This window comes from Notamacropus eugenii, chromosome 1 (assembly GCF_028372415.1).
Source record: "Notamacropus eugenii isolate mMacEug1 chromosome 1, mMacEug1.pri_v2, whole genome shotgun sequence".
Taxonomy (NCBI): Eukaryota; Metazoa; Chordata; class Mammalia; order Diprotodontia; family Macropodidae; genus Notamacropus; species Notamacropus eugenii.
Window position 1 is genome coordinate 75,873,311 of NC_092872.1, and position 26,170 is coordinate 75,899,480.

The window sequence follows — 26,170 nt, forward strand, 5'->3', positions numbered from 1 at the left end:
AATATTTATTAATAACTATCCTTTTTGGGGGGCAGAGCCAAGATGGCGGAGGAGAAAGACACACATACGCTAGCTCCTAACCCACAGCCCATAAAATATCTGTAAAAAAGAACTCCCAACAAATTCTGGAGCAGTAGAAGCCACAGAACAATGGAGCAGATGACATTTCTGTTCCAGAGAGCCTGGAAAACAGACACCAAAGGTCTGGCACCCTGGACCCAGAGCCGAGCCCAACCCTGCCTTGGCTGTGCGGCGCCGAGAGGAGCAGATCAGAGCGGGCTTCAGGGATGGAATCTCCAGCAGCTGCGTGAGTCCCTCCACCCATGGGCCCCAAAGGTTGGTGAGAGGGTCTTCTCGGCTTGCCGAGAGGGGAGTGGGGTGCCCCCATAACTCAGGCCCCCTCAGGAGGCAGCAGCAGAGGCGGGAGTGGACAAGGGCTCCCCAAGCAGGCAGGAGCCCGGATCCATTGTGGAAGGTCTCTGCATAAACCTCCTGAGGGAACTGAGCCTGTGAGGCAGCCCTGCCCCCATCTGACCAACTGAACTTAATCTCACACTGAATAGCAGCCCTGCCCCCACCCAGAGCCCTGAGGCTGGGAAGCAGCATTTGAATCTCAGACCCCAGCTGGCTGGGCAGATCTGGAGGCCAAGTGGGTGTGAAGAGAATATTCAGAAGTCAAGTCACTGGCTGGGAAAATGCTCAGAAAAGGGAAAAAAAAAAAAGACTATAGAAGGTTACTTTCTTGGTGAACAGGTATTTCCTCCCTTCCTTTCTGATGAGGAAGAACAATGCTTACCATCAGGGAAAGTCAAGGCTTCTGTATCCCAGCCCACTCAATGGGCTCAGGCCATGGAAGAGCTCAAAAAGGATTTTGAAAATCAAGTTAGAGAGAAAAACTGGGAAGAGAAATGAGAGACATGCAAGTAAAGCATGAAAAACAAGTAAACACCCTGCTAAAGGAGACCCAAAAAAATGCTGAAGAAAATAACACCTTGAAAAATAGGCTAACTCAATTGGCAAAAGAGGTTCAAAAAGCCAGTGAGGAGAAGAATGCTTTCAAAAGCAGAATTAGCCAAATGGAAAAGGAGGCTCAAAAGCTCACTGAAGAAAATAGTTCTTTCAAAATTAGAATGGAACAGATGGAGGTCAATGGCTTTATGAGAAACCAAGAAATCACAAAACAAAACCAAAAGAATGAAAAAATAGAAGATAATGTGAAATATCTCATTGGAAAAACAACTGACCTAGAAAATAGATCCAGGAGAGACAATTTAAAAATTATGGGCCTATCTGAAAGACATGATCAAAAAAAGAGCCTAGACATCATCTTTCATGAAATTATCAAGGAAAACTGCCCTGAGATTCTAGAACCAGAGGGCAAAATAAGTATTCAGGGAATCCACAGATCACTGCCTGAAAGAGATCCCAAAAGAGAAACTCCTAGGAACATTGTGGCCAAATTCCAGAGTTCCCAGGTCAAGGAGAAAATATTGCAAGCAGCTAGAAACAATTCAAGTATTGTGGAAATACAACCAGAATAACAGAAGATCTAGCAGCTTCCACATTAAGGGATCGAAGGGCATGGAATAGGATATTCCAGAAGTCAAAGGAACTAGGACTAAAACCAAGAATCACCTACCCAGCAAAACTGAGTATAATACTTCAGGGGAAAAATTGGTCTTTCAATGAAATAGAGGACTTTCAAGCATTCTTGATGAAAAGACCAGAGCTGAAAAGAAAATTTGACTTTCAAACACAAGAATGAAGAGAAGCATGAAAAGGTAAACAGCAAAGAGAAGTCATAAGGGACTTACTAAAGTTGAACTGTTTACATTCCTACATGGAAAGACAATATTTGTAACTCTTGAAACTATTCAGTATCTGGGTACTGGGTGGGATTACACACCCACACGTGCGCATGCACACACACATAGAGACAGAGTGCACAGAGTGAATTGAAGAGGATGGGATCATATCTTTAAAAAATGAAATCAAGCAGTGAGAGAGATATATTGGGAGGAGAAAGGGAGAAATGGAATGGGGCAAATTATCTCTCATAAAAGAGGTAAGCAAAAGACTTTTTAGTAGAGGGAAAAAGAGGGGAGGTGAGAGAAAAACATGAAGTTTACTCTCATCACATTCCACTAAAGGAAGGAATAAAATGCACACTCATTTTGGTATGAAAACCTATCTTACAATACAGGAAAGTGGGGGAGAAGGGGATAAGCAGGGTGGGGGGGATGATGGAAGGGAGGGCATGGGGAGGAGGGAGCAATTTGAGGTTGACACTCATGGGGAGGGACAGGATCAAAGAGAGAATAGAAGTAATGGGGGACAGGATAGGATGGAGGGAAATATAGTTAGTCTTATACAACACGACTATTATCGAAGTCATTTGCAAAACTACACAGATTTGGCCTATATTGAATTGCTTGCCCTCCAAAGGGAAGGGGTAGGGAGGGAGGGAGGGAGGAAGAGAAGTTGGAACTCAAAGTTTTAGAAAAACTGTCTAGTACTGTTCTTGCCACTAGGAAATAAGAAATACAGGTAAAGGGGTATAGAAAGTTATTTGGCCCTACAGGATAAAAGAGAAGATGGAGACAAGGGCAGAGAGGGATGATAGAAGAGAGAGCAGATAGGTGATAGGGGCAATTAGAATGCTTGGTGTTTTGGGGTGGGGGAGGGGACAAAAGGGAATAAAATTTGGAACCCAAAATTTTGTGAAAATGAATGTTAAAAGTTAAATAAATAAATAATAACTATCCTTTTTACATCACTTTCATTTATGTATTTCTTTCTCCCACTAAGCCATCCTTTATAACAAAGAATTAATAAAAGAAAAAAGCAATTCAGCAAAACTAACCAATATGTCAATGGAATCTAACACTATTTGCAGTATCCCTCTCCCATAGCCCCATTATTTCTGCAAAAAAGGAAAAGAGATTGTAATTACACTGTAATGTAATGTAACTACACTGTAATTACACACCATTCAGTGTTGTTCTTTCTATCATCATTGCTTTAATAATTCTTTATATTATTTTCCTGGTTCTGCTCATTTCATCTTGCATCAGGTCAGATGAGTTTTCCTATGCTTCTCTGAATTCTTCTTTGTCATCGTTTCTTATGTGGGCACCACATACATACATACATATATATTTACATATATATATCTACATATATATCTATGAAGTAGAGATTGCCAAGAGGCTAGTAGCTAGTGGGTGAAGTCCTAGAAGTTAGCACTTTCAGACTCAAATAGAAATTTCTCTACAGGCCACATAGTAACTTAGAAAACCACAAATTTATATTATCCATGTTCTATTACATTTTTATTTGTTTTGTTAAATATTTCCCAATTAATCTGGTCTAGGCTATCCTGGCAGCCCGCATGGACAGCAGCCCCAAACGTTTGACACCTGTGGGTAGGTCCCATCATTTAAAGAATTGGTAGATTCAATGTAAAAGAGAAACCTAAGGGCTGACTTAATATTTATTTTCAAGAATTGTAGATGAGAGTATAATAAGCTTCTTCTCTTACTCCCTAAGATAGAATTAGAACTAATGGGTAGTATTAGAAGGTTATAGGTCTGGAGCTAGAAGAAATTTCAAACATCATTGAGGACCACTTTTCCATTTTGCAGGTAGATTTATATGGAGATAAATTTCATCTCAATATGAGAGAACTTTCTGTTAACTAGAAGTATCCAATAATGAAACAAGCTGAAGGAATGAGTCCTATATTAAGGGTGTCCCATGATGCTGTTTTAAGCACTCATAGTTTTAAATTTTAATAAGATAAAACAGCACCAAGACTTTTGAGGCAGCCTGTCTAAATGGCATTATTTAGAGGCTGGGGGACCACCTACCCAAAATGTTATAAATGGGATTTTCATATTGATTAGGTGATTAGAGGGGATGAACTCTAAGGTTCCTTTCAACTTTCATTTTCTCTGCTTCTGTGACATCCATCCAATCTATTTAATACAGCCCCAATAAATGCAGATGAGGTCTTCTAAGCCTTAGGTATAAGGCAGATACTGTCCATCATAGATTATAGATTGTTGAAGTTGTAGGGAATTTTCTAGACCTGCACTGATGACAGCATGCTAGGCTTGAGATCAGGGAGATGTTTGCTCAAATATGGCCTCAGATACTTACTATGTGGCTCTGGGCATGTCATTTAACTTATGTAATCTTATTTTTTGGACAGCCAGGTGGTACATTGGATAGAGTGTCAGGAAGACCTGAGTTCAAATCCAGAATCAGACACTTACTAGCTGTAAGGGCGAGTCAATTAACCCTGTTTGCCTCAATTTTCTCATGTGTAAAATGAGCGGAAGAAGGAAATGGCAAACCACTCTAGTATCTTTGCCAAGAAAACCTCAAACTGGAGTCATGAAGAATCAGACATGACTGAAAAACGACTGAATGACCTTATTTATAAAACCTCATCTGTAAAATTGAGGTAGTAATCATGCCCATGGTGCCTTCTTCAGAAAACTGTTGTGAGACAAGGATGAGATCCTAGAATCATGGGTATAGAACTGGAAAGGACCTTCCCTACCCGTCTTGTTCAATCCTTTCCTTTCATAGATGAGAAAACGGAGGCCCCCAATGAGGTTAGGTAGCTTGTTCAAGACTAAGCATGTAATAATTGTCAGAGGTTGGATTTGAACCCAGGGCCACTAACTCTAGATTTTCTTTGTCTTTATATTTTCTTTATAATATAATATATATATGTATATATATTATCTTATATCCCTCTGGTAGGTTGTTTGTTTGTTTAAGTACAACATGCATTAAGTCTAGGTCAGATTATTCCTAGGGGTTTTTTTTCCTTTTGTTGTACGCATATGAATGTGTGTGTGTGTTTATGTGTGTGTGTGTGTGTGTGTGTTTATGTGTGTGTGTGTATTTAAAAGAGGGTCAGCATTAACTTATTCAAGTACTTAAAGAAGTCTTAAAGACTTAGAGTCTTAAAGAATTATTTTATTTTGGTCTGCTTACATTTCTTTATTAGGTCCAGATGTGTTCCTTATTTTCTATACTATCCAGAACACATGATCTCCCATATATGTATACCTCTGCTTACATTATATACATTCAAAGCATGTATTATTTAAGACTGGGGCTCCGCATGGGATTGTTAATAAACACTAGCTCGGATTGCTTGTAATGATTATTTGTTTTGTCTAAGTACCAAACTTGTGCTCTCCATTTACCAGGAGTTGTGTCTGTTTGCACAGGGCACATCTTCTACATTGATGGTGTTACAGAATCACTTTGTTTTAATCTTATTCTATTCATTTGAATCAGATCATTCATTTAAAGATTAAGTAAGGGATATTAGAGGTCATCTAGACCTACATTCCCACTTTGCAGAGGAAACAACTGAGGCCAAGGGAAGTAAAAGAACTTGCCTAGGGTCACACAGATTGCAAATGACCAGGCTCACATTCAAACCCAAGTCCTCTGAATCCCAAACAAACAGTTATTTCTCCATACCACACATCTTAACCCTTCCACAGCTCTATTCCAATGGTAAATTGCATTCCATGTCCTGTCAGAAATACCTACAAGGCTGAATTTACTTCTTTCCATTAAGGTCTCTAATTCAACTTGTTTGCTAGTCATAATTAGTACATTGTACGCAGAAATCTGAAATTATATGTAGATATACTTTTTCTTGGATCATGACTCCCATGTAAATTTCTTGATATTTTTATTCTAATGTTTACCTGTTACTCTTGTGGTTTTTGGCTTGTCAAGTGTATGTGATCAGTTTTCTTCCTTTCCCTTAATTTTCAGCTTAAAATTCCCTTCATCAGATTTTTAAATCTTTGGCCTCTGTGTATCTGTATACGCACATGCAAACGTATACATATATAATCACATGTATAATGTTTATGTTTTGCATGTGTATCTATGTGTATATATATATTATGTGTATGTGCAGATATAAAGATATAGCACACAGTATGGTGTGTGTGTGTGTGTGTGTGAACTTTAATGCTGCTCATTCAGTTCTTTCGATCTTTAGTCAAGAGCTTGGCTATATCCTAAATCATGGTCTAGAAATCTAAATTTCTTTCTGTGACACCATCTTCTTACCCAGCCATTTACCTCCTAAATGTTTCTCTTTTGGATCATTTCCCTTCAGTCAGCATCAGTGATTAAAAGTAGCACATATACCCTCACTGGATTTTATATTGCAGATGAATACTGAAACAAATTAAGATAAGTAAAGTGAGAGAAATAGCTAGTTTTCTTGTGAAGATAAACTACTGAATTGCTCAATACATAGATTACTCAGGTGTACTTGACTGATGGACTGATAGGTTATCTTACCAAGTCATGATTTTTCAGTGGCATTATACAGGAAGAATTTCATAAAAGCAAATTTCACAAGGATGGGGGAGTTATTGAAATTTGGCACGATAGTTATATGGATGATTGGCAGAAAAAAATATTCCTCCCTTTGCAAATTTTTCTCCTCCAAAGAAACCCAGGAGCTGAATCATTCTATATTCTTGAGTCCTAAAGATTTCAGGGCAGCTGGTCTGAAAGTTGAATTTCAAGAGAAGCAAGGTGACAGGTGAAAATAATTTATGTTGACACTTATTAAGCTTTTATAGAACATAATACATATGTTCTTGATATTGACATAAAATTAATTGTTGCTAATTAGACAGGGCTGCCAACTCAGTTTTCCATGTGAGCCTCACAGACATACATCCCTCTCTTAGGTTAATGAGCTTTTCTTCCAGAATGAGTGAAGATCCTGAGACATTCTGTCTGTCCTGGGACATCGGCTCTGTAGCCCTTGTCCCTACTGCATATTCTTTTTATTCCACTAACCATATATGCTCTTTTTAGATGGGGGAGGATGATGGGGAGTAAGGATGTGGAACTAATTTTCTATCAGGATATTTATAAGCCACCCCTGGCAGCAGACGTGCTTGGCAGGGCAAGTCCATTTTTCACAAAAGCACCTATACCATGGTGCGGGTATCATTTGACCAAACATAAAGAAATAAAACACTAATGTCTTTCCATGTGTAAGAGCAAAAGACTCAATTCTCATGAGAGAATAAAATTCAACTCTCTGTGACTTCCTCTCTGCCTCTTTCTTTTTTCTCCAGCTTCTTCTTCTCCAGGCTTGAGAAGCTGTAACTGAGTTCATTACAGTGTAATGATAAACCAGCTAGGAAACATAAATGCATTGTGTGGCAAAGGACTGCTTGGGCAGCTCCTGGTCCTTCGTGACAGCTCCTTGGCACAGCGCACAGTGATGATCAGCTCTGACAGAGAGGCTTTTAGGTGCTAAAAGCATAATGGCCTGAACTGATATTATTCTGAGCTGGCTTTCAGGCTGTGACCTTAAGCCTCGTCCATGGTCGTCTTTTGTAGTGGACATGACTATCATGTAGGAAGGCTTCTTCCAGAAGCTGCTAAGGTCCACTCAAAGGCAGTGGGAATCCTTTAGCTACTCAGAGCTTGGCATTCTTGTCCAGTTACACACACACACACACACACACACACACACACACACACACACACACACATACACACACACACACACACACACACACACACACACAGGTTTATATATATAATTTGTTTGTTCATGTCATTTGGGATTTTCTCGGCAAAGATACTAAAATGGTTTGCCATTTCCTTCTCCAGCTTATTTTACAGATGAGGAAACTGTGGCAAACAGGGTTAAATGACTTGCCCAGGGTCACGCAGCTAGTGTCTGAGGTCAAATTTGACTTCAAGAAGATGTTTTCCTGACTTTTAGGCCAAGTGCTCTGTACACTGAACCACCTAGCTTCTCTAGTTGTACACATACATGTACACATACACATTCCATGCATACATACACACATACACCTATATATGTGGACTAATTCACATTATAGTCATATGTAAAAAGTAATAATTCCTATTTATGCGTATATGTGAACTAATAAGTTATATATATGTGGTAAGAAAATAAAGAAGTCTGGAAAATAAGTTGTCAGGATAAAGTATAGACACACATATACACATGTAAAATATTTTATATATGTATACATGTGTGCATACGTTGTACGTGAAAATAAGGATCCTTTTGTAAGCACAATTGTCTTCCCAGGGGAGCATGCTCACTCATGTGCACGCTCTACTAACAAAACGGTGAGATTGGGGAGAGACACAGATACAATTTACAGAATCATCCAGACAGGAAGACTTAGACTTAGCCCCACCTGTGTTAATTTGGCTTGTGTGGCACATATTCCCAGACAAATGAATATTATGTCATTGGTGGGCAAACTGCTGTCAAAACAATTGTGTTTTGTTTTTAAAGGCACACACAGGGGAGTTGAGTAATGCTTGGGGGTGAATAAAAAGTATTATTCTACTACTGATGACTAAGGGAAAATCTTTGTTCAGCTTTGGGAAGGAGGGAGGGAGGCAGAGAAGGAGAGGGAAAGAGAGGGAAAGAAAGTGAGAGAGAGGGAGAGAGACAGAGACAGAGAAGAGAGAGAGTAAGAAAGAAAAAGGGAGAGAGAGAAACAAGCATTTCTCAGTGCCTCCTATGTGCCACTATAAATATGATCTCATTTGATACAATAAGCTTTGCTTGCAGGAGTGAAAGCCAAGGATCTCTCCAAATGACTAGGATGTTGAGGATTCACCTGTTACAGAAAGAAAGGAATGATATTTCAGCCATTAATCACTTAGTGCCGTCTTATGCTTCCAAGTTATAGGTGCACATAAGAAAAAGTGAAGAGCCAGGCACTGAGACCCATAGTGCTCTGAACCATCCATTAGCCACTTGGCAATAGTGCATTCTATGATATTATTGGTATAAACTTGTCACTGAATTTCATCATGCCGGAATTTCCTTATCTATCCCCACACCCAAAATACCTCTCCCTCAACTTCCCTGTTGCTGTTATCTCAAAATCTAAACTATTTGGCAATAACTTCACCCCATAATAAATTTAGTTGCCAAGTCATGTCCATACTTTCTTGTGTCTGCCTCTATCTCTCCAGTTCCATTTCTTCCATTCTGTTCCACGCCCTCATGATCTCTCATCTGTATTTTTTGCAACTTCCTAATTTATCTCCTTGACTCCTACCTATCTTCTCTTTCTAATCTATTCTTCATCTCTGCTTGATGCCCAGATCTGATCATGTCACTGCCCTGCTCTGGATACTTTAGTGGTTTCCCACCGTAAGGGATAAAATACAAACTTCTTATCTTGCTTCTCTACAATCTGTCTTCTACCTGGTTTTCTAGCCTTATCTCACATTATTTTATACCATCCACTCTCCAAAGTAGGAATACATGTTTATTGTTCTCATAACTGGGCTAGTTTTTAAAAGAACCATTCTTGCTACCTTCATTGTCTTCTTCTTGTCCCTTCCATCATCTATCATGCATATTATTTTCAGGTTACTCTTCATAATGTCACTTTCATTATGCTGTGTCTCTGCTTGTGAATTTCTACTAAGCCAACTTTCTATTAAGTGAATGTGTTTCCATTCCCTAATGGACATTCATAATGAAATATCAGATTTAGAGCTGGAAAGAACTTTAGAGACCATCTAGTTCAACCCATAATTTTACATATGAAAATGCTAAGTATCAGAACAAAAAAGTGACTTACCCATAGTGACCTTACCTTTCACTCTCCATCCCACGTAAGTTTTGCTCTGATTCAGCAGATCTCACTTATACATTTTACTCATTCCTGCTTTACCTTTACCTGTACTGAGAAGCAAACTAGTATAAAAGGACTACTTGACTCAGAATCTGAAGAGCACCAGGGTCAAATTCCTTTTTTAAAGCTTCCTCATATTTTATGATCATGATCAAAGCCTTAACCTCTTTGAACCTCCATTTTCTTATGTGTAAAATGGTGATAGAAATACCTACCTCACAGGGTTGTTCACAGGATTGACTGAGATCATATATATAAAATTCTTTATAAATTTTAAAGGGCTTTTAAAAGCCAGATATAATTTTTTTATTGCTTGTCATTTTCTTTTTTTTCCCCTATCCCAATCTTTAAGGTTTCTTCCTCAAAGCTCAGCTCAAGGCTTTCCCCTTAGTGACTTCAATTCATACTTGTGTTTGTCCTTCGTTCTCGAAGAGGACCATGACATCAAGGTGATGACATGACTTGCAATTGACTTTGATTTGAGTGAGAGAGGGCTGTGCAAGGTCACCAACCTTACCTTCTTCTCCTGAGCCATCTGGGTTCAGGGGCCTGATATTCATCAGATGGCTGGAGATGGCCCAGTATGTAATGGAAGACCCTGGACCTTTTAGGCTAAGGTCTTATCACATTCTTACTTTGAGTGAGGTACACCCATTAAATGAAACACAACCTGTGAGTGAGTAGCAACTCCTCTGCTTTCCTCCCCTTTCCTGTCCTGTCCTTTCCTCTGGAGTTCTACCCATGAGAAGGTATACTCCATGGCCAAAAGTTGCCTTTTTTCCTTTGGGTTTATTGACTACATTTCTTGCTCAAAGATTAAGCCTTAAACCCAATTCACTCTGGAGATCATAGACTGGATAACAAGTCTCTACCCACCTAGCACAGAGTGACCTTGCACAGCCCTCCCTCACTCAAATCAAAGTCAACTGCAAGTCATATCATCATCATGATATCAAGGACAAACACAACAACAATAATTAATTTCTTCCTTCTTGACATCCTTTATTCTCTGTATTTGAATACTATGACATCCGTCAGTCTTTGTTTTTGAATACTATATTATTATCTATCTGCAGCTAGGTAGAGTATCTATTAAGTACTTACTGTGTGCAGGGCACTGTTCTAGGAAACAAAAAAAAAGAAGACAAGCTCTCTCCTCAAGGAGCTTAAATTCTAAGGGGGTGTGCACACATAAAGGGGGGCTGAATGAGGGGAGGGTGAGCAGGAAGGAGGCAAGTCTAGCGTAGAAGGTGGCAGGTAAGGAAATGGACAAATCTGGAGAGTGAATCAAGTCAATAGTAAAGCAGTCATGGCTGATGCCCATACTGAAAAGGTGGCCTTTTATCTTTAAAATGGAAATAATGGTACCTTCAGTACCTTCCTCACAGGCTTATTGTGAGGCTCAAATGAGATGTTTGAAATCACTTTAGAAAATACTGGAACCACCATACAAACACCAACCATCATCATCATCCTCATCACCACCACCATTATCATAAAAAGGTAACTGTGTGCAGAATGGAGAGAGTCCTGGGCCTGGAGTTAAGAAGGCCCGAGTTCCGTTTGGCTTCAGACATTTATTAGCTATGTGATTTTGGATACAACCTTTGACTCAGTTTTCTCATCTATATCCATATCATAATAGTAGCTATCTCCCAGGGATGTTAGAATCAAATAAGATAATATTTCTAGAGTGCTTGGTATAGCACCTACCTAGCATATAGTAGGTGCTTTAATAAATGTTTGTTTCTTCCCTTCCTCATGTTTCTCATGTGTTTCTCATGTGCATGTCTTACCTCTCTAACAGAATTGTGAGCTCCTTGAGGGCACAAACCACATCCTATAAAATCTCAGAATCTCAGAACTATAAGGGACCTCTGTGGTGCTCTAGTCCAACCCATTCCTGAACAAGCATGCCTTCTACAATGAGCCTCCAAGGTTTTCATGTCCCCTCTCTCCCCATAGGACTCTTTCTAGTGAAGGAGAACCTACTGTCTCTTGAGGCAGACCATTCTACTGAAGAATAACTTGCTATTAAAGTTTGTATCCCAGACATCCAGCCCAAAGATGGTTCTTTGCAACATTACCCCTAGTTTTCCCTTCTGGGGCAATGCATAAGTCTGATCCGTCTTCCACATGAAAACCCTTTAGATACCTGAAGACAGCTAGCATGTCCTTCCGAAATCTTCTCTTTTTTAGACTATATTGTTATTGTTCAGTCTTGTCTAACTCTTTGTGACCCCATTTGGAGTTTTCCCTTTTCTTATCCACCTCATTTTACAGAGAAGGTAACTGAGGCAGACAGGGCTAAGTGACTCGCCCAGGGTCACGCAGCTGATAAGTATCTGAGGCTGGATGTGAAGCCCAGCACTCTATCTACTGTGCCACCTACCTACTCTTTTTCAGTCTAAACATACCTAATTTCTTTGATCTATGCTCATAGCGCATGATCTCCAAGACCTTTTGCTCTTTTCTGGGGATTCTCTAAGGCATCAGAGGATCAGTGGCCTCCTTTTAAAGTGAAACCAGAAAATGAACACAGGACTCCAGAAGCAGCCTGACAAGGACAGAATGCTTCCATATTATCCCTTCCTTACCTTCATATTATCACTCTGCATCACACTATGCCTTTCTTCAGATTCTTAAGCTTAAGATTGTATTATCAGTTTTGGCCGCCATGTCACTATATAGTCACTGAGCTTGTTATTTTAATTGCACTATACTTAGCTGCTATCCCCTGGCTAGTTTCCAGCACAGTGCTAGGTATACTATAGGTACCTAACAAATACATCTTGAATTAAGTTAATGAAAAGATGACTATAAGGGACTTTTGTGGAATTTGAACACTATATAATTATAGCAGTTATGCTTGATAATTTGTATTATCCATTTTTTATTTTTAGGAGACTTTTCATCTAGTTTGTCAGTTAATCCTAAGAACATTTCCCTGAGAAAAGAAGAATAAGTATTTTTATCTTTTATTTTATTTTCACTATTATTTTATTTTAGTTTTATATATTTTATATTGTCATACATAATATATATGATGATATTATATGTAATTATTATATTATTTTACTTTTACATATTTTATATTATCATATATTATAATATATCATATATAATATAATGATTATATTATGCATAATTATTATTATATTATATATCATTATACTATTTTATTTTTACTTTACAGAAGGGGAAAACAAACAATTTAAGTGACTTGCCACAATAAGTCAGTGGCAAGGCTATGGCTAGGACCCCTGACTTCCAATCAGGTGTTTCTTTCCTGTAAATTACAGTCATTTTTACTTAACACATATTCCAAGGTCTTTCATCTTAAGGCTTCCACCTGACCTATTTGATACACCTTTTCTATCCTGGTTATCTTTGGCTTTGTTATAGGTAGATGTGGCCCTATGAAGAGTTGCAGTGATACCATTTCTTAACTTTTCATCATATGTCCCAGGCCATGAGGCTTTGAAGGATGCACTCCTGCCTATGAAGAATTATACTTAGCTTGGTTAACCTTGGAAAATCAAATACTTTTGCAACTGTCCTAGGAAAGACAAGTTCTAGAGAGACTGAGCTACGTTGGCTGCAGAAGGAATTGGGCATTTTCCAGGCAGTAGAAGTTCAAAAAGGAAAAAAAATGATTCCTTATCTTATGGCAGACAGAGAAGGAAGATGAGTACTGCGGTTCTCACTTTATAAATCTGCTCTCAGCTCATAAGCTGTCATCAGCTCCTTTTTCTCGTTCACACCCAAAGTTTCCAATCTGAAAGACGGACAGGGCAAGTAGGCTACAGGAAGGGACACTGTTTGGTTTCTGTGAAGAAAGGGATGATGAGCTTCCTAGGGACTGACTGCATTAATAATCCAAGACCCCGTGGGCAACATATGTCTTCTCTGACCCCTCGCCTATCCTCCACATCCTTGGTTTTCTCCTGTATAACATGCTTCTCCATGGCAGGCTGTTTCCACGGCCTCCCAGAGTTCTGGATGACCGCAGAATTAGACTTATCGTGCTGAGTTAGGGGATGGAGGCTCTGCTGGTAGCTGATGGTGATAACGGACATAATTATACCTCGCTCACACCAATTAATTTGCACATGGGATAGTAATCGAAATTGCCCGAATGAATAATAGCACGAGCCACTCTATCAAGTGTCTCCTTTTTCAAAGCCCAGAGGCTTTTTACAATCAGCTGTTTGGTGAGAAAGAAACGGATGAATTGGACGCTGTGTCTCTGTCCATCATCCCCTTCCCCTTTTTGTTTCCTCCCTCTCGCCCCAATTTTCCTTCTTTAATAAGGAGCACAACACTGTATTAAACAGAGAACCAAACAAAAGTCTGACTGGTATTTCTGAAAGTATAGAAAACTGAACATTTTGGACGTTCAGGGAAGACTCAGGGATTTTTTTTTTCCTACTCTACCATACATTGCAGCTATTTTGTTTGATATCTAACCCCTAAGGAAAAATCATATTGATGATATGGATCCTTAAGGAAAAAGGAGTCAGAGACTTTCTGCTTTCACCATCCCCCCCTCCCCCAGCTCTTTGGCTAGCTTCTTGAAAATGTGCAAGAAGAGCTTACATAAAACGTGGGCAAAAGACCAGTCCAATCTTAGAAATGCAAGTGGAAATCAGAAGGCCTACCAATTTAAATTTTCTCAATGGCAGGAGGTTTGTTTGCTGTGGGGAGGGCACTGACACAGCTTATATAAGGGGACAGAACGATAACATGGATCCCCTTTTCTGTGTTCATCTTGAAAAGTAAGGTAAACTGCGAGCCTGGATAGTACAGTGGAAAGAATCTTGACTTTGGAGTCTAGAGGACCAGCTGCTAAGTCAAGGATTCAGGTCTTGGCTCTGCCTCTTGCCTACCTTTGATGAAATTGGATGTGCCATTTTACTTTTCTAGACCTCAGTTTCTTCATCTCTCGAAGTGGGGCAGGGAGCTTAGACTAGATGGCCTCTAAAATTCTTTCTGGCTCTAAGGTTTTTAAAGTGCTTGACCCATATTAATCATCGCATTAGATCCAGACAACAGTCCTCTTAGATGACCCTGCAGCTTATTATCTCCATTTTAAAGATGAGAAAATTAAAAATAAGAGATTAAGCGACTTCTCTGTGGTCACCCTGCTGGGATGTAAGGCTAGGTATACATACGCATAGCATAAGTAGTATTTCTTTTTCAGTGTTCCTTATTTAGAGCTACTTCTCTGCAGTAGCTGGAAACCATTCCTTCTCAATGTTATTGTGAATAGAGATTTTCTTTAGAAAGTCTGCAATTTATAAAACAGTTGTTGATAATTCCATTTCCTCAGTATTCCAGAAGCACAATTTTGAATCTGTCCTGGACTTCGTTGTTACTCCCAGTGCTGTGGTTTTAAGGGGATGTTATCTAGGGTCTTAGATCACAATACTGCCTATTCATGCAGAAAGAGATCGTTTAAGGAAGACATTGTAAATCAAGCAAGTATGAAAGCCTGATAAATCCCTCAGCCTTTATCCAGGGCATTTTGCAAAGGAAACAGACAAAAAGTTTAGACACACAAGAAAAAAATAATTTCACACACACATTACCTAGGTTGTCATAAGGAGAATGCAAAAGTTTTATCCATTCCATTCAAGAGACTGCCATACAAACATGACAAATATAGACCCTTACCCAAGTACTTAAAAGATAATGCTTAGAGTGATTCTTTATAGAGCAAACTCTTCTGAATCAATTTATATGCTGAGCACGAATTATTCTGTGCTGGGATCCTAGTAATTAGCCCAGCATAAAACACTTAACAACAACAACTAGCTAGGCACATGGGATTATGTTGGGATGCATTTCAACATTTTTGCTGGCTCAGAGCATGCCCTAAAATTCCCTACCCTCATAGCTGAAGGATTTTTCATTTCAGAAACGAGTTAGCAAATGTTTTTCTGTCCCCGCCTGCATTTCAAATTAGAGGGGGGAAGAAAGGGTATGGGATCGATTATGCACAAAAAATTGCCTCTTCATAATTATTAGGTCACACTCGACTGTACATTCCTGGGTGATGGACATAAGTATATGCTTTATGTAGACCAGGGGGCCCCTCCTGGATCATTGCCTTGTCATGGTGTAGGGGTTTGCATAGTTCAATGAAACTGAGTTATGCCATGCAGGGTTATCCAGTGCTGAGAGGTCATAATGGAGACTTTTAACAAAAAGTGATCCACTAGAGAAGGAAATGGCAAACCACTCGAATATCTTTGCCAAGAAAACCCTATGGACAGTATTAAAATGATAGAAGAATGAACATGAACTTGGACAGACTTCGAGAGATAGTGAAGCAGAGAAGGGCCTGGTGTGCTACAGTTCATGGAGTCAGGAAAAGTCAGACACAACTGAGCGACTGTACAAAAACAAGACTAAGGAATAATAAAATATGGCCTGAGGGCCAAATCCAGTCCTCTACCTATTTTTTGCATGGTCCATGCAAGTCCTATGTAGACTCAAAATGGAAGAAGGATTTCCCATATTTGAGGAGGCCCTGTGTGTATTCCTCTTTGTAGATGGCATTGTGTATCAAGCCTTGGAAAAATTGCTGAGCCTCCTAAATTAAATCCATAATCCATTAAAATAATTCAATCTAATAAACCACAGAGGAAAAACAAATGAAAATACACACTTGAGACATTGATAAGGAGTTGGACAGAGACCTCATTGAACTATTCCATTAGTGCATATATCTTTGATAGATACTAACCATGGATGATCAGTAAGGCACAGAATTGAATAGGAAGAAGACAGAGGGCTAGATTGCATTTGAAAAATTGTGCAGCACTTTTGAGTACCCCCAAGCTTCTCCTTGACATAAGACCCCGTTTTTAAAAACCAGAGTCTTCCAGTGGCAGTGAATGATGGGATATTGTTGACCTTGTAAGGAAATGCATGGTGGACAAAAGTAAATTCCATTATATTACTCATGATGAATTGCACATAGGAAGATACATAAAAAGACAGTATCAGAGAGGTATTGCAGGAAAACAAAATGGATCCATCAGGCAGAGAGATTGAGGGACCACAGATGACTATTCAGTTCATGCGATAACCTCCCCATGTTGTTAAGATTGCTAGAGTCCCAAACTTGGGTAGATCACTTATGGAGAATGTGTGAGGAGAATGTGGACAAGAATTGCACAGGATGAGAAGGTGGAAATAGATGTCTCTTCATACTATTGGAGAGAGTACCCTCACTTGTGAGATCATAGATCCTCAGAAACCTTGAAGATAGGAAATGACACACAATATAGGAAATCTACATACTCTTAGCCAGACTGCTAACCATCAGTGCCACGAAGGATTTAATACGAAAAAACTGATGTGCTTTGAAGTGAAATGGGACAACCCCAACTAAGACAGACAGAAATGATTTCAGAGACCAGGACACAGCTTTAGACTGGTAACCACAGTGGCTGTGGATAATATGCCAACCCCAGGTGCATTTTTCAGAGAGGGGATGTCTGAGCAAAAACACTGGGCTTGCAAGGTGAGTGGAATCTGCAAAAAGGATGTGAAGTTGCAAATGCAAAGGGATGTTTTTCTTTGTACCCAGTATGAGAAAGCCTACTGGTCACACATTGTTCTTTTCAAACATTGGTGGATATGTTAGCCCCAGTCAGTACTATATATGCATACATACATACATATAAATACACACACACACACACACACACACACACACACACACACACACACACACACACATATATATATATACACACATATATTTCCCCCTGGGACAAGAGTTGTTCATCTTATTTGTGCCATGGGCCCCTTTGGCAGTGTAATAAAGCCTATGGATATCCTTTTCAGAATCCTTTTAAAAAATCATAATGGAAGGAAATGGTAAATTTCAGTTAGAGATAAGTGAAAATAAAGATGTAATTTGTTTTCTTATCGAAGTTTAAGAAACAACTGAAATCTCTCCATAGATGCCCTGAGGGTCCATGGACCTCGTGTTAGGGACCTTTTGAATAAAAGACAAGAAAAAATACTTTTTAACTAGCAGGACCTTATATCCAATTTTTTTCTGGCTCCTCTATGAACAACATGGCACCAAGTCAGCTAAACAACTGCATTTGCTTAAAATTATAAATTATTTTTAAGTGAACTGGTGTGCGTATGAGGATGTTTTTATTATTTACATATTGTGTTTTCCTAAGGCACAAGCCATGTAATTCATTATGCCTGAAACCCTAACAAAACATAATCACTATTTAAAATTCTTTTCCTAGGGAAAAGATGCATATTAATGCCTTTAAAGTTCAGTATAAGGGGCAGAAGAGTAGTAGGGGTGTGTGTGTGTATGTGTGCGTGTGTGTGTATGTGTTTGATGGTGGAACTAATTATGTTCTATTTGCAACTTTACAGACCTTAGTTTGCCCAAGTATCCTTTTTTTCTCTTGCTAACATAAAGAAACAATGAAAGTCAGTTCAAATAGCCAAATACCCACTTTCTCTGGCTTCAATACAGAGTAAATTAAGTGAGTGGGAATTTCATACCTGAAGAACTTATGACAGGCAATGAGCTCAGTATTTACTTTAATCAGTTCTTTGTTCTTGCATCATATCCAGTGCTGTTTAATGTGGTCACTCCTCCCAATGAACATATTTCTTATTTCATTTTATTACTGCTGCTGCAAAAGGAGAGATTTCTATCTGCTCCTGCGCATGTGACTTCTGCAAATACAATGGCCCCTTTAGTTTCCGTTCCCCTGAGTTCCCACAGAAGCCATGGTCTCTTTCATTGTGTTTCCCACTTAATCCACCCCTTGATCCTTCTGAAATTCTGTTAAGGACCACCTGCACTTTACATATTTTCCATAAAGGAGATGTGAAGGTAAAGAAGTTTAAGCACATATTTACTGAGCACCAACTTGGTGCCCAGGATTATGCTGGGCACTGTAACACTGCCCAGAAATGGCCTTTAGAGTCTATTTGGATTGAGGTGATAGAGCAAGAGAGGTAATAAGTTCATGATCCCAGGGTTCAGAATTAGGAGAGACCTTAGAAATAATCTAGTCCAATCCTTTTACTTTACAGATGAGGAAACTGAAGACTGGGGAGGATAAATAACTAGTTCAGGATCACTCAGATGCTAAGTGAAAGAACTAGAATTCGAACTCAGGACCTCTGACTCCATATATCCAGCATTCTTTCCACTGGGACAAATAGTATACCTTCAAATGACTTTATCTTTGAAAATGAAAAGCATAGATACATACAATGGATACAGCCCTAAATATAGAGGAAATGGTCTTCTGATTGAGATCTTAAGAGCACAGAGAGAACTGGAAGATCTCAGAGATCCACACCTGGAATATTCTCCCTTTTCAGTTCCTCCTCCTGGTTTCCCTGGCTCTCATCAGTGCTCAACTCAGATCCCCACTTGTTCAGGAGGCCTTCCCCATCCTCCTTGCCTGTCCCTGTGATATCACCTCCTTTACAATGGATACTTCATATGTTCATGGTTGTTTGCATACTGTCACTACTATTACAGTATGAGCTTCTTCTTGAGGGCAGAGTCCACATTGCTGTCTTTAGGTTCCTAGCATTTAGGCAGATAGCAAAGCATTTCCTAAAGGTTCGTTGTCTCATTCACTGATTCTGGCTGAATTTTGCGAACGAAAAATGAGATGACTCCAAGTCAGTTTTAAATGCCTTGCCCATGATCACGCAGGTCCTAAGCAGTAGATTTGAATGCGGATCTCCAGATCGAGGTCCCCTCCACTCACTTTCTCACTCTATCACATAACATAATATTATTGAATTTTAGGAATCTCTACCAGATATGGAGAAAATGTATTATGATCTCTGTTTAAAACAAAGAAAGAAAAATCAGGAAGAATTGAAAGTGTAACACTTTGGCTTAATAGGGAGGGTCGGGCTGTAGATCAACAGATCGGTTCTGCCCAGAGAGAATAAACTGAGATTCAAACTTTCTAGAAAAACTTATGGAAGGGAAAGAGGGGAGGACCTTAAATGGGTGTTTGCAATATGGGCAGAATTTGGACAGTTATGGGGGGTGGGGGAGGGTGCAGTGTTGTTCTCTCTGATTGATAGGTACTTTCTCCTCTTTAGTCCCATGTGCAAAAGCTCATTCGCGTCAATTTAACTCAGCAAGTAGTGACTAGATGACTGCTTATAGACCAGCCGTAGTGACAGGCACTGACAAGAATGAAACCTACCTGGCCCTTAAAGAGTTTCTTGGGGAAGGGCACTCAGATAATTCAGAATAAAATAGATACAAAAATAATTTGTTGGGGGCCAGAGGCACTATCACTGGCGGGAGAAGGGCCCTTGTAGGGACCTGATATTTAAAGAACTAGGGAATCTAAGAGACAGGGTTGAGAAGGGAGTGCATTCTTGGGAGAGGGGAGGCATGCATGGGATACACAGCCTATGCTTTGGATCCATCCCTCTCCTCTCCTCCTTCTGGCAAGAACAGTAACTGTGTTCCACCCTGCATCCCACTGACATCGTCTTCTAGCCATTGAGAGTCATTGCAAAGATGGGCACAGGCTGACTCCTCTTGCAGGGGCTACCTGTAGAGGAGAGTATTTGGGAATGAGGAGAAGATCATGCCTGCCTACTAACAATACATACCATTGATTCCCTCAACCCATGACCCACTACCCACCTCCCACCTAATTTTTCTTCTGTGTTGGTTTTACAGTTGTTCAGCACATTAAGAGACATAACATCGTTCTGAAAAGGGAACTAGGTGAAGGAGCCTTTGGAAAAGTTTTCCTTGCTGAGTGTTATAACCTTTGCCCTGAACAGGACAAGATTTTGGTGGCAGTAAAGGTAAGAAAAGCTCTAATTCTTGACAATTCCACATCTTGAGTCAGACAAAGTATTTTTAGCGAACTTTTGGGGGACAAAGAAAGCAGTGTGACAAATTGGATAAAGACAGGAAGATATAGATTCGAATCCCACCTTAGACATTTCTAAGCTGTTACCCTGGGCATTATCACTTAACCTCATGGTTTCATTTTCCTCATATATAAAAAGGGAGTAATAGTAGCACTTACCTTACAGAGTGGTTGTGGAGATCAGAGATAATATATACAATGCTCTTTGTAAATCTCAAAGTGCTACGTAAATGTTAGCTATAATCTCTGTTAATTGACTAAATTGGTTGCAATTTGCATTGATGGAAAGCATCCCCATACTGGGAGTTCCCTCTGCTGGTTAAATCATGTCTTCTTTGAATATGTAAGTATTCAAGAATAAGTAATCCCTGCTACAGTGAAAGCAGTATTCAAATCTACTTTACTGATGGAATAGTATGACATTCTGCCCTGGGGTCAACTACATTGGGCTCAGTGGATCATAAAAGTCACCAAGCCAATACTGCATCAATTTACAGATGAGCAACTAGTCTAAGAGAGGTAAAATGATTTACTCAAGACCATATAGTAAATGGCAGATTCAGAATTTGAACCCAGATCCCTGGTCTCTGTACACAGTATTCTTTCCACTGTACAACTCTTTGTGACCACTTACATGTAGACCTTACTGAATTCTTAGTCACTCTTCAGAACCAATACTAACAGAAATGTGGATAGAGAGAACGGAAAATCCCATTTGTCTGAGTACAGAGACTCTGGTCTCAATCTAGGAACATAGTGAAACTGTCTGGAACCTGTTTGAAAGAGCTGGTTGTCAATTTGATTGTTAAATTTTCAGTGTGAGCATTTACATCCTGGAAATGTGCAAAACCTTCAAAGGTCATGACTGATTGCTTTGTTGATTGTTTAGACTTAAAGAATCATTAATAATGTAAATTAAACTCAAAATTATGTTGTGGACACTTTTTTTTTCCCCTGGAGAGATGGTTGTTTAATATTTACCAGCTTATCTCTGCCTCAATTTGGCTTTCTCTTACTGTGACCACCTAGAATCTTCAGCCTAGGATCTACCACATGCCAGGACACCTGAAAAGGAGAGCTTATTAGGAGGGAGATAATGATACAATTCTTCCCATCCTTTGCTTTTTCTTTCTAAATCCTTCCCAAGCTTCTAGAATTTGAGTCTGAGACCCAGAATAGGGTGAAATTAGGTAGCATCCCAGGTAGATCCCATCTCCTCTAACTGGGCAGATTTTATACTGCCTTTCTTTAAAATCCTATGATTACCATAAAGAGAAAATAACTGGCATGTACATAACTGTTTTAAATTTGTGAAGTGGCTTTTGTCTATTGTCCCGATTGGACCTTGCAACAATCCTGTGTGTTAGCAACTATTGTATTATTATCCCCATTTTATAGATGGGGAATCTGAGGTCCAGAGAAGTTAAAATGACTTCCCGAACGTTACCTAGCTAGTAGATGTTAGAAGCATGGTTCAAACCCAGGTCTTCCTGATTCCAAGTCCAGTACTCTTTCCACTAAGTCCCAATGTAAATGAAAATTTCAGATGGGGGGGAGGGGAATTTCCCACAATTTCTTTCACACACGAGAAAAATTGATTTAAAAACCTCAGAAGATTTTTATAAAAATCCCAAGGAATCTTTTACAAATATGTTATCATGTATAAAAAATCACTTATCCAAGTATTGGGTCACATGTAAAATAATGAAGTCATGAGTCTCTTTAATGAAATGTGTATATAATAGATATGACTGTTACTATCCACAAACTTAATTAAAATGTCATTTTTTGTCTTGAACCCCTGGTGGATATTTCTTGGGGACAGAAGGGGTGTGGAGGCTGTGGAGGAGGGTATTAAGAAATAGATACTTTCAATCTGAAACAGCTTCTTTTTAAAACGTATGTGAACAAATCTTAAACACTTAATTTGGATTAAGGATCTTATGATTATCAGGACAACATTTCATTGTTACAAGAGTTTTATGGCTTACTATTCCTGTGGTTAATGTTTATTAACCAGCATAATGGGTAGCTAATAAAGAAAAAGACTTAAAAAATGTCTAAACTTCTCCACTCTGCAGACTAAACACTCTAAAAGGAGCAGATGGAGCTCAGATTTTTCCAAGTAGAAATATTCTACATGTGTTTTTTTTTGTCATAGAAAGGAACTAACTTGGGTGGCAAGAAGTCCCAGGGACTGTCAGCAAACTCCATATTTTGAGCAAATGAAGGTTATAAGTCTCTTATGATAACCAAGTTCATGTTTATAAAATAAATAGAAGCTTAGTGAATGGATAAAGAATGATTCATTTGGATGGAGTTGATGGGGGAATTAAGGAAGCCTTTGAGAGATTTGGAGTTTAGGAGGTCAAGTGTGGAGAGGGGGGAGGTTACATGAGGTGGGTTTGACCAGGCAGAAGGTCTAAAAAAAAAAAGAATCTTTTCCTCCTCTCAAAATGTTTAACTGCTGCTGTCTCTATAGCTTCCTTCCTTCATTGACTGCCCTGGGGAGAGGACCAGGAATTATTAAGAATAGCATTTTTAGAATGCTATTTCTGTACTTCTTCCAGTAGTCTGTCTTGCTCTCCTGGGTGAGTGGTACTAGAGGATCCTTTAGATAGGAGTAGCGCTAACAGGAACTTTTCACAATTGTGGCACAGTGGCCTTGAAGTCAGAGAAAATCGGGTTCAAGTCATAGTTGGGACACATATTCACTGAGTGACTGTGGGCCAAGCACTTAACTTCCTCAAACCTAAGACATCCTCTCTAAGAATGTCAGTTCATAGTAAGTTCCACTTCTGCCTTTTACTACTTCCATTCAATTCTTGTGTATCCTTTGACAAGTGACTTAGATTTTTGTCATCAGTTTACTCAACTCTAAAATGAAGGGATTGGATTGGATGAGCTCTAAGGTCTCTTTCATATTTAAATCTGTAATATTGAGTTGAAGCAGCTAGGTGGTTCAGTGACTAGAGCACCAGTGCAGGAGTCAGGAGGACCTCAGTTCAAATCTCACCTCAGACTCTTGACACTCACTAGCTGGGTGACCTTGGGCAAGTCACTTAACCCCAATTGCCCCATCCTGGGTCATCTCTAGTCATCCTGATGAATATCTGGTCACTGGATTCAGATGGCTCTGGAGGAGAAGTGAGGCTGGTGACCTGCACAGCCCTCCCTCACTCAAAACAAAGTCAAGTGCCAGTCATGTCATTATTTCTCTGATGGCATGGTCTTCTTCGCCAACGAAGGACGAACACACACACAAGTATAATATTGAGTTACAGATGCCAGTTAGCATGGTGTAGGGCAGAACTGTCAAACTTGCCACCAATGAGGTAGGCAGCAAAACTCCCAAATGCTGTCTGAAACAAATTAAAATGTATTTGGGAAATGTCTAACAAAATAAACAAAAATACAGTACAACACAGACAATGCTAATTTGTGGGTTTTTTTAAATAATATGCTGCTTCATGGATCCATTTCTATCTGAGTTTGACCCCACTGGTGTGAGAACATTCATACATGGACTTCTGTACATTGATGAAATTGTGGTTTTAGATGATAAGGGAAGGGAGAATCTAACTTAGTTGTGCTTTTTGTAATGCCCTGAGGAGAAAACATATTCCAAGGGATATGGACTCCAAGTTCAGGACATCAACTTTGGTATTATATTACCTTCTACAGATGGTAAACCAGGGCTGTCTAAGTGCTTTGGGCCTATAGTCAATAATGATTTGGCCAATGGTAAATCCTGACAAAGATGGCAGCTGAGGTCAAACTTTCCTACCTAGAGACTGAGTAAAGCCATGCATTGAAAGTCATGCCACCATGATAACTGCATCCCAGCTGTATCTCTACTTCACACCAGAATCCTGTGCCAGATCTATCCTGAGGAACCACAAGACTTAACTGTCAGACTCTTCTTTGAACCTCTGGTTCAAGGTCAGGAACAGGACAGTGGGTGGCTTTTTCAGCAAGGCAATAGCTTTATACCAAATCCAGGTCTGCTGCAGAAACACATTGAATCTCTGAATCAGAGCCAAGGTTCTGTGGATGCCACCATAGCTGTTTGGTCTGCCTTCAGCTTGTTGGATATAAGGTTCCAACTTGCTGTTCAGTAATACCACTGTAGCTTCTGCCAGTGTGGCTCTGGAAGTCTGTTGACTAGATTATAAGGAAGGCTGTAAAGATCTGGAACATTTCATCTCATACATTTGTTTGTCCAGCATAGAATTTTGCATTTTAGAAGATTCTCAATGTTGAATGAATGAATGAATTGTTGAATTTCTCTTCAATGCCCACCCCTTGTTTGTATGCCTTGGATTGGATTAGCTGACCAATAGCTAATCATATCCTTAATTTGTACACAGTTAATTTAGTGCCAAGGTGAAAAAACAGAAACTTGACTTCCTTTTCTTCCTTAAAACATTTTTTCCAAGATCTTCCTTTTAAAAACATAGCCTTCTGCCATTTGACCCATACAGCCAGTGCAGAACTGAACATAAAATGTTTATGGCCAGACTTTGGTTATCTACTTACCCCATCCCTTCTGGATGGACATGGTTGCTTATACCACTTGGATGAGCAGGAAAACCAACCACAATTATTCTGGTTACATGAAAGGCAGCTGGCTCTTTCCATCTGCCCTGCCACTACATGCCCAGATTCCCGGCCATTGCATCTGACCTGCCAATGAACTATGAGAATCCCTGAGCCTTTTCATCTACCTTACCTATAACCTTAGGGTCATTGGACCCTTCTATCTATACTGCAGAGGAATCTTCATATGTGTGTATATGTATTTACACACACACACACACACACACACATATATATACATATATAATATATGTACACACATATATACACAGATATTCATACATTTGTGTATATATGTATGTGCATGTATATGTGATGTGTGTGTATATATGTATATATAAATATGAATATTCATCTGCAAAGTCGATGGAAGGGTCCAATGATACATACATATATATTTTTTTTTGTGTTCTTGTGTATGAGCTATCATTTGAAAAGCCCATGACCCTTTCCAAAAGACTGCTTCTTCCTTAGACTATAAGAAACGATATTTCTGACTTGCTCCCATTTGACTTCTTGATAAGAATTTCCAGTGATGCAAAATCCAGGACTGTACATTCTAAATGAGACTGAAAGGATACTCTTTTTCTGGGCTAGTTTGGGCTGCCCTCTCACTGGATGTGTAAAACTAACCAAAAATAAAGGTATGATTTAGGGAGAAAACAAACTGGGCAAGATTGCCAAGGAATGAGCATCTTCTCACCTATATGGAACTGCTGTCAGTGCTTCTCTTTACTGATTGGAAGCTCGTTGGGGTCTTTGACATGCCATCTGCTTGTTGCCTAGCAACCCTTGCAGTATTGTGCATGCATGTTAAGAAATAGCTGCTATTGTGCTGTATTCTTCTTTAGGGGGAAGTGCCTGGGGTTCAAAATAGAGTGCTTTTCTTTCAGACAGATGGATGCCATTCAAAATCTTGGGGAAGATGCCGAA

At 39.4% G+C, this 26,170-nt stretch overlaps 1 protein-coding gene across 2 annotated transcripts in view; it reads left to right on the plus strand.

Annotated features, from left to right (window-relative positions):
• Nucleotides 1–26,170, plus strand: part of NTRK2 (neurotrophic receptor tyrosine kinase 2) — a 405,509-nt gene that overhangs the window by 276,227 nt on the left and 103,112 nt on the right. For both annotated transcript variants that reach the window (XM_072605907.1, XM_072605913.1), the window contains exon 13: nt 20,440–20,570. In XM_072605907.1, the coding sequence (XP_072462008.1) occupies nt 20,440–20,570 (131 nt within the window). The remainder of the gene's footprint in view (nt 1–20,439; nt 20,571–26,170) is intronic.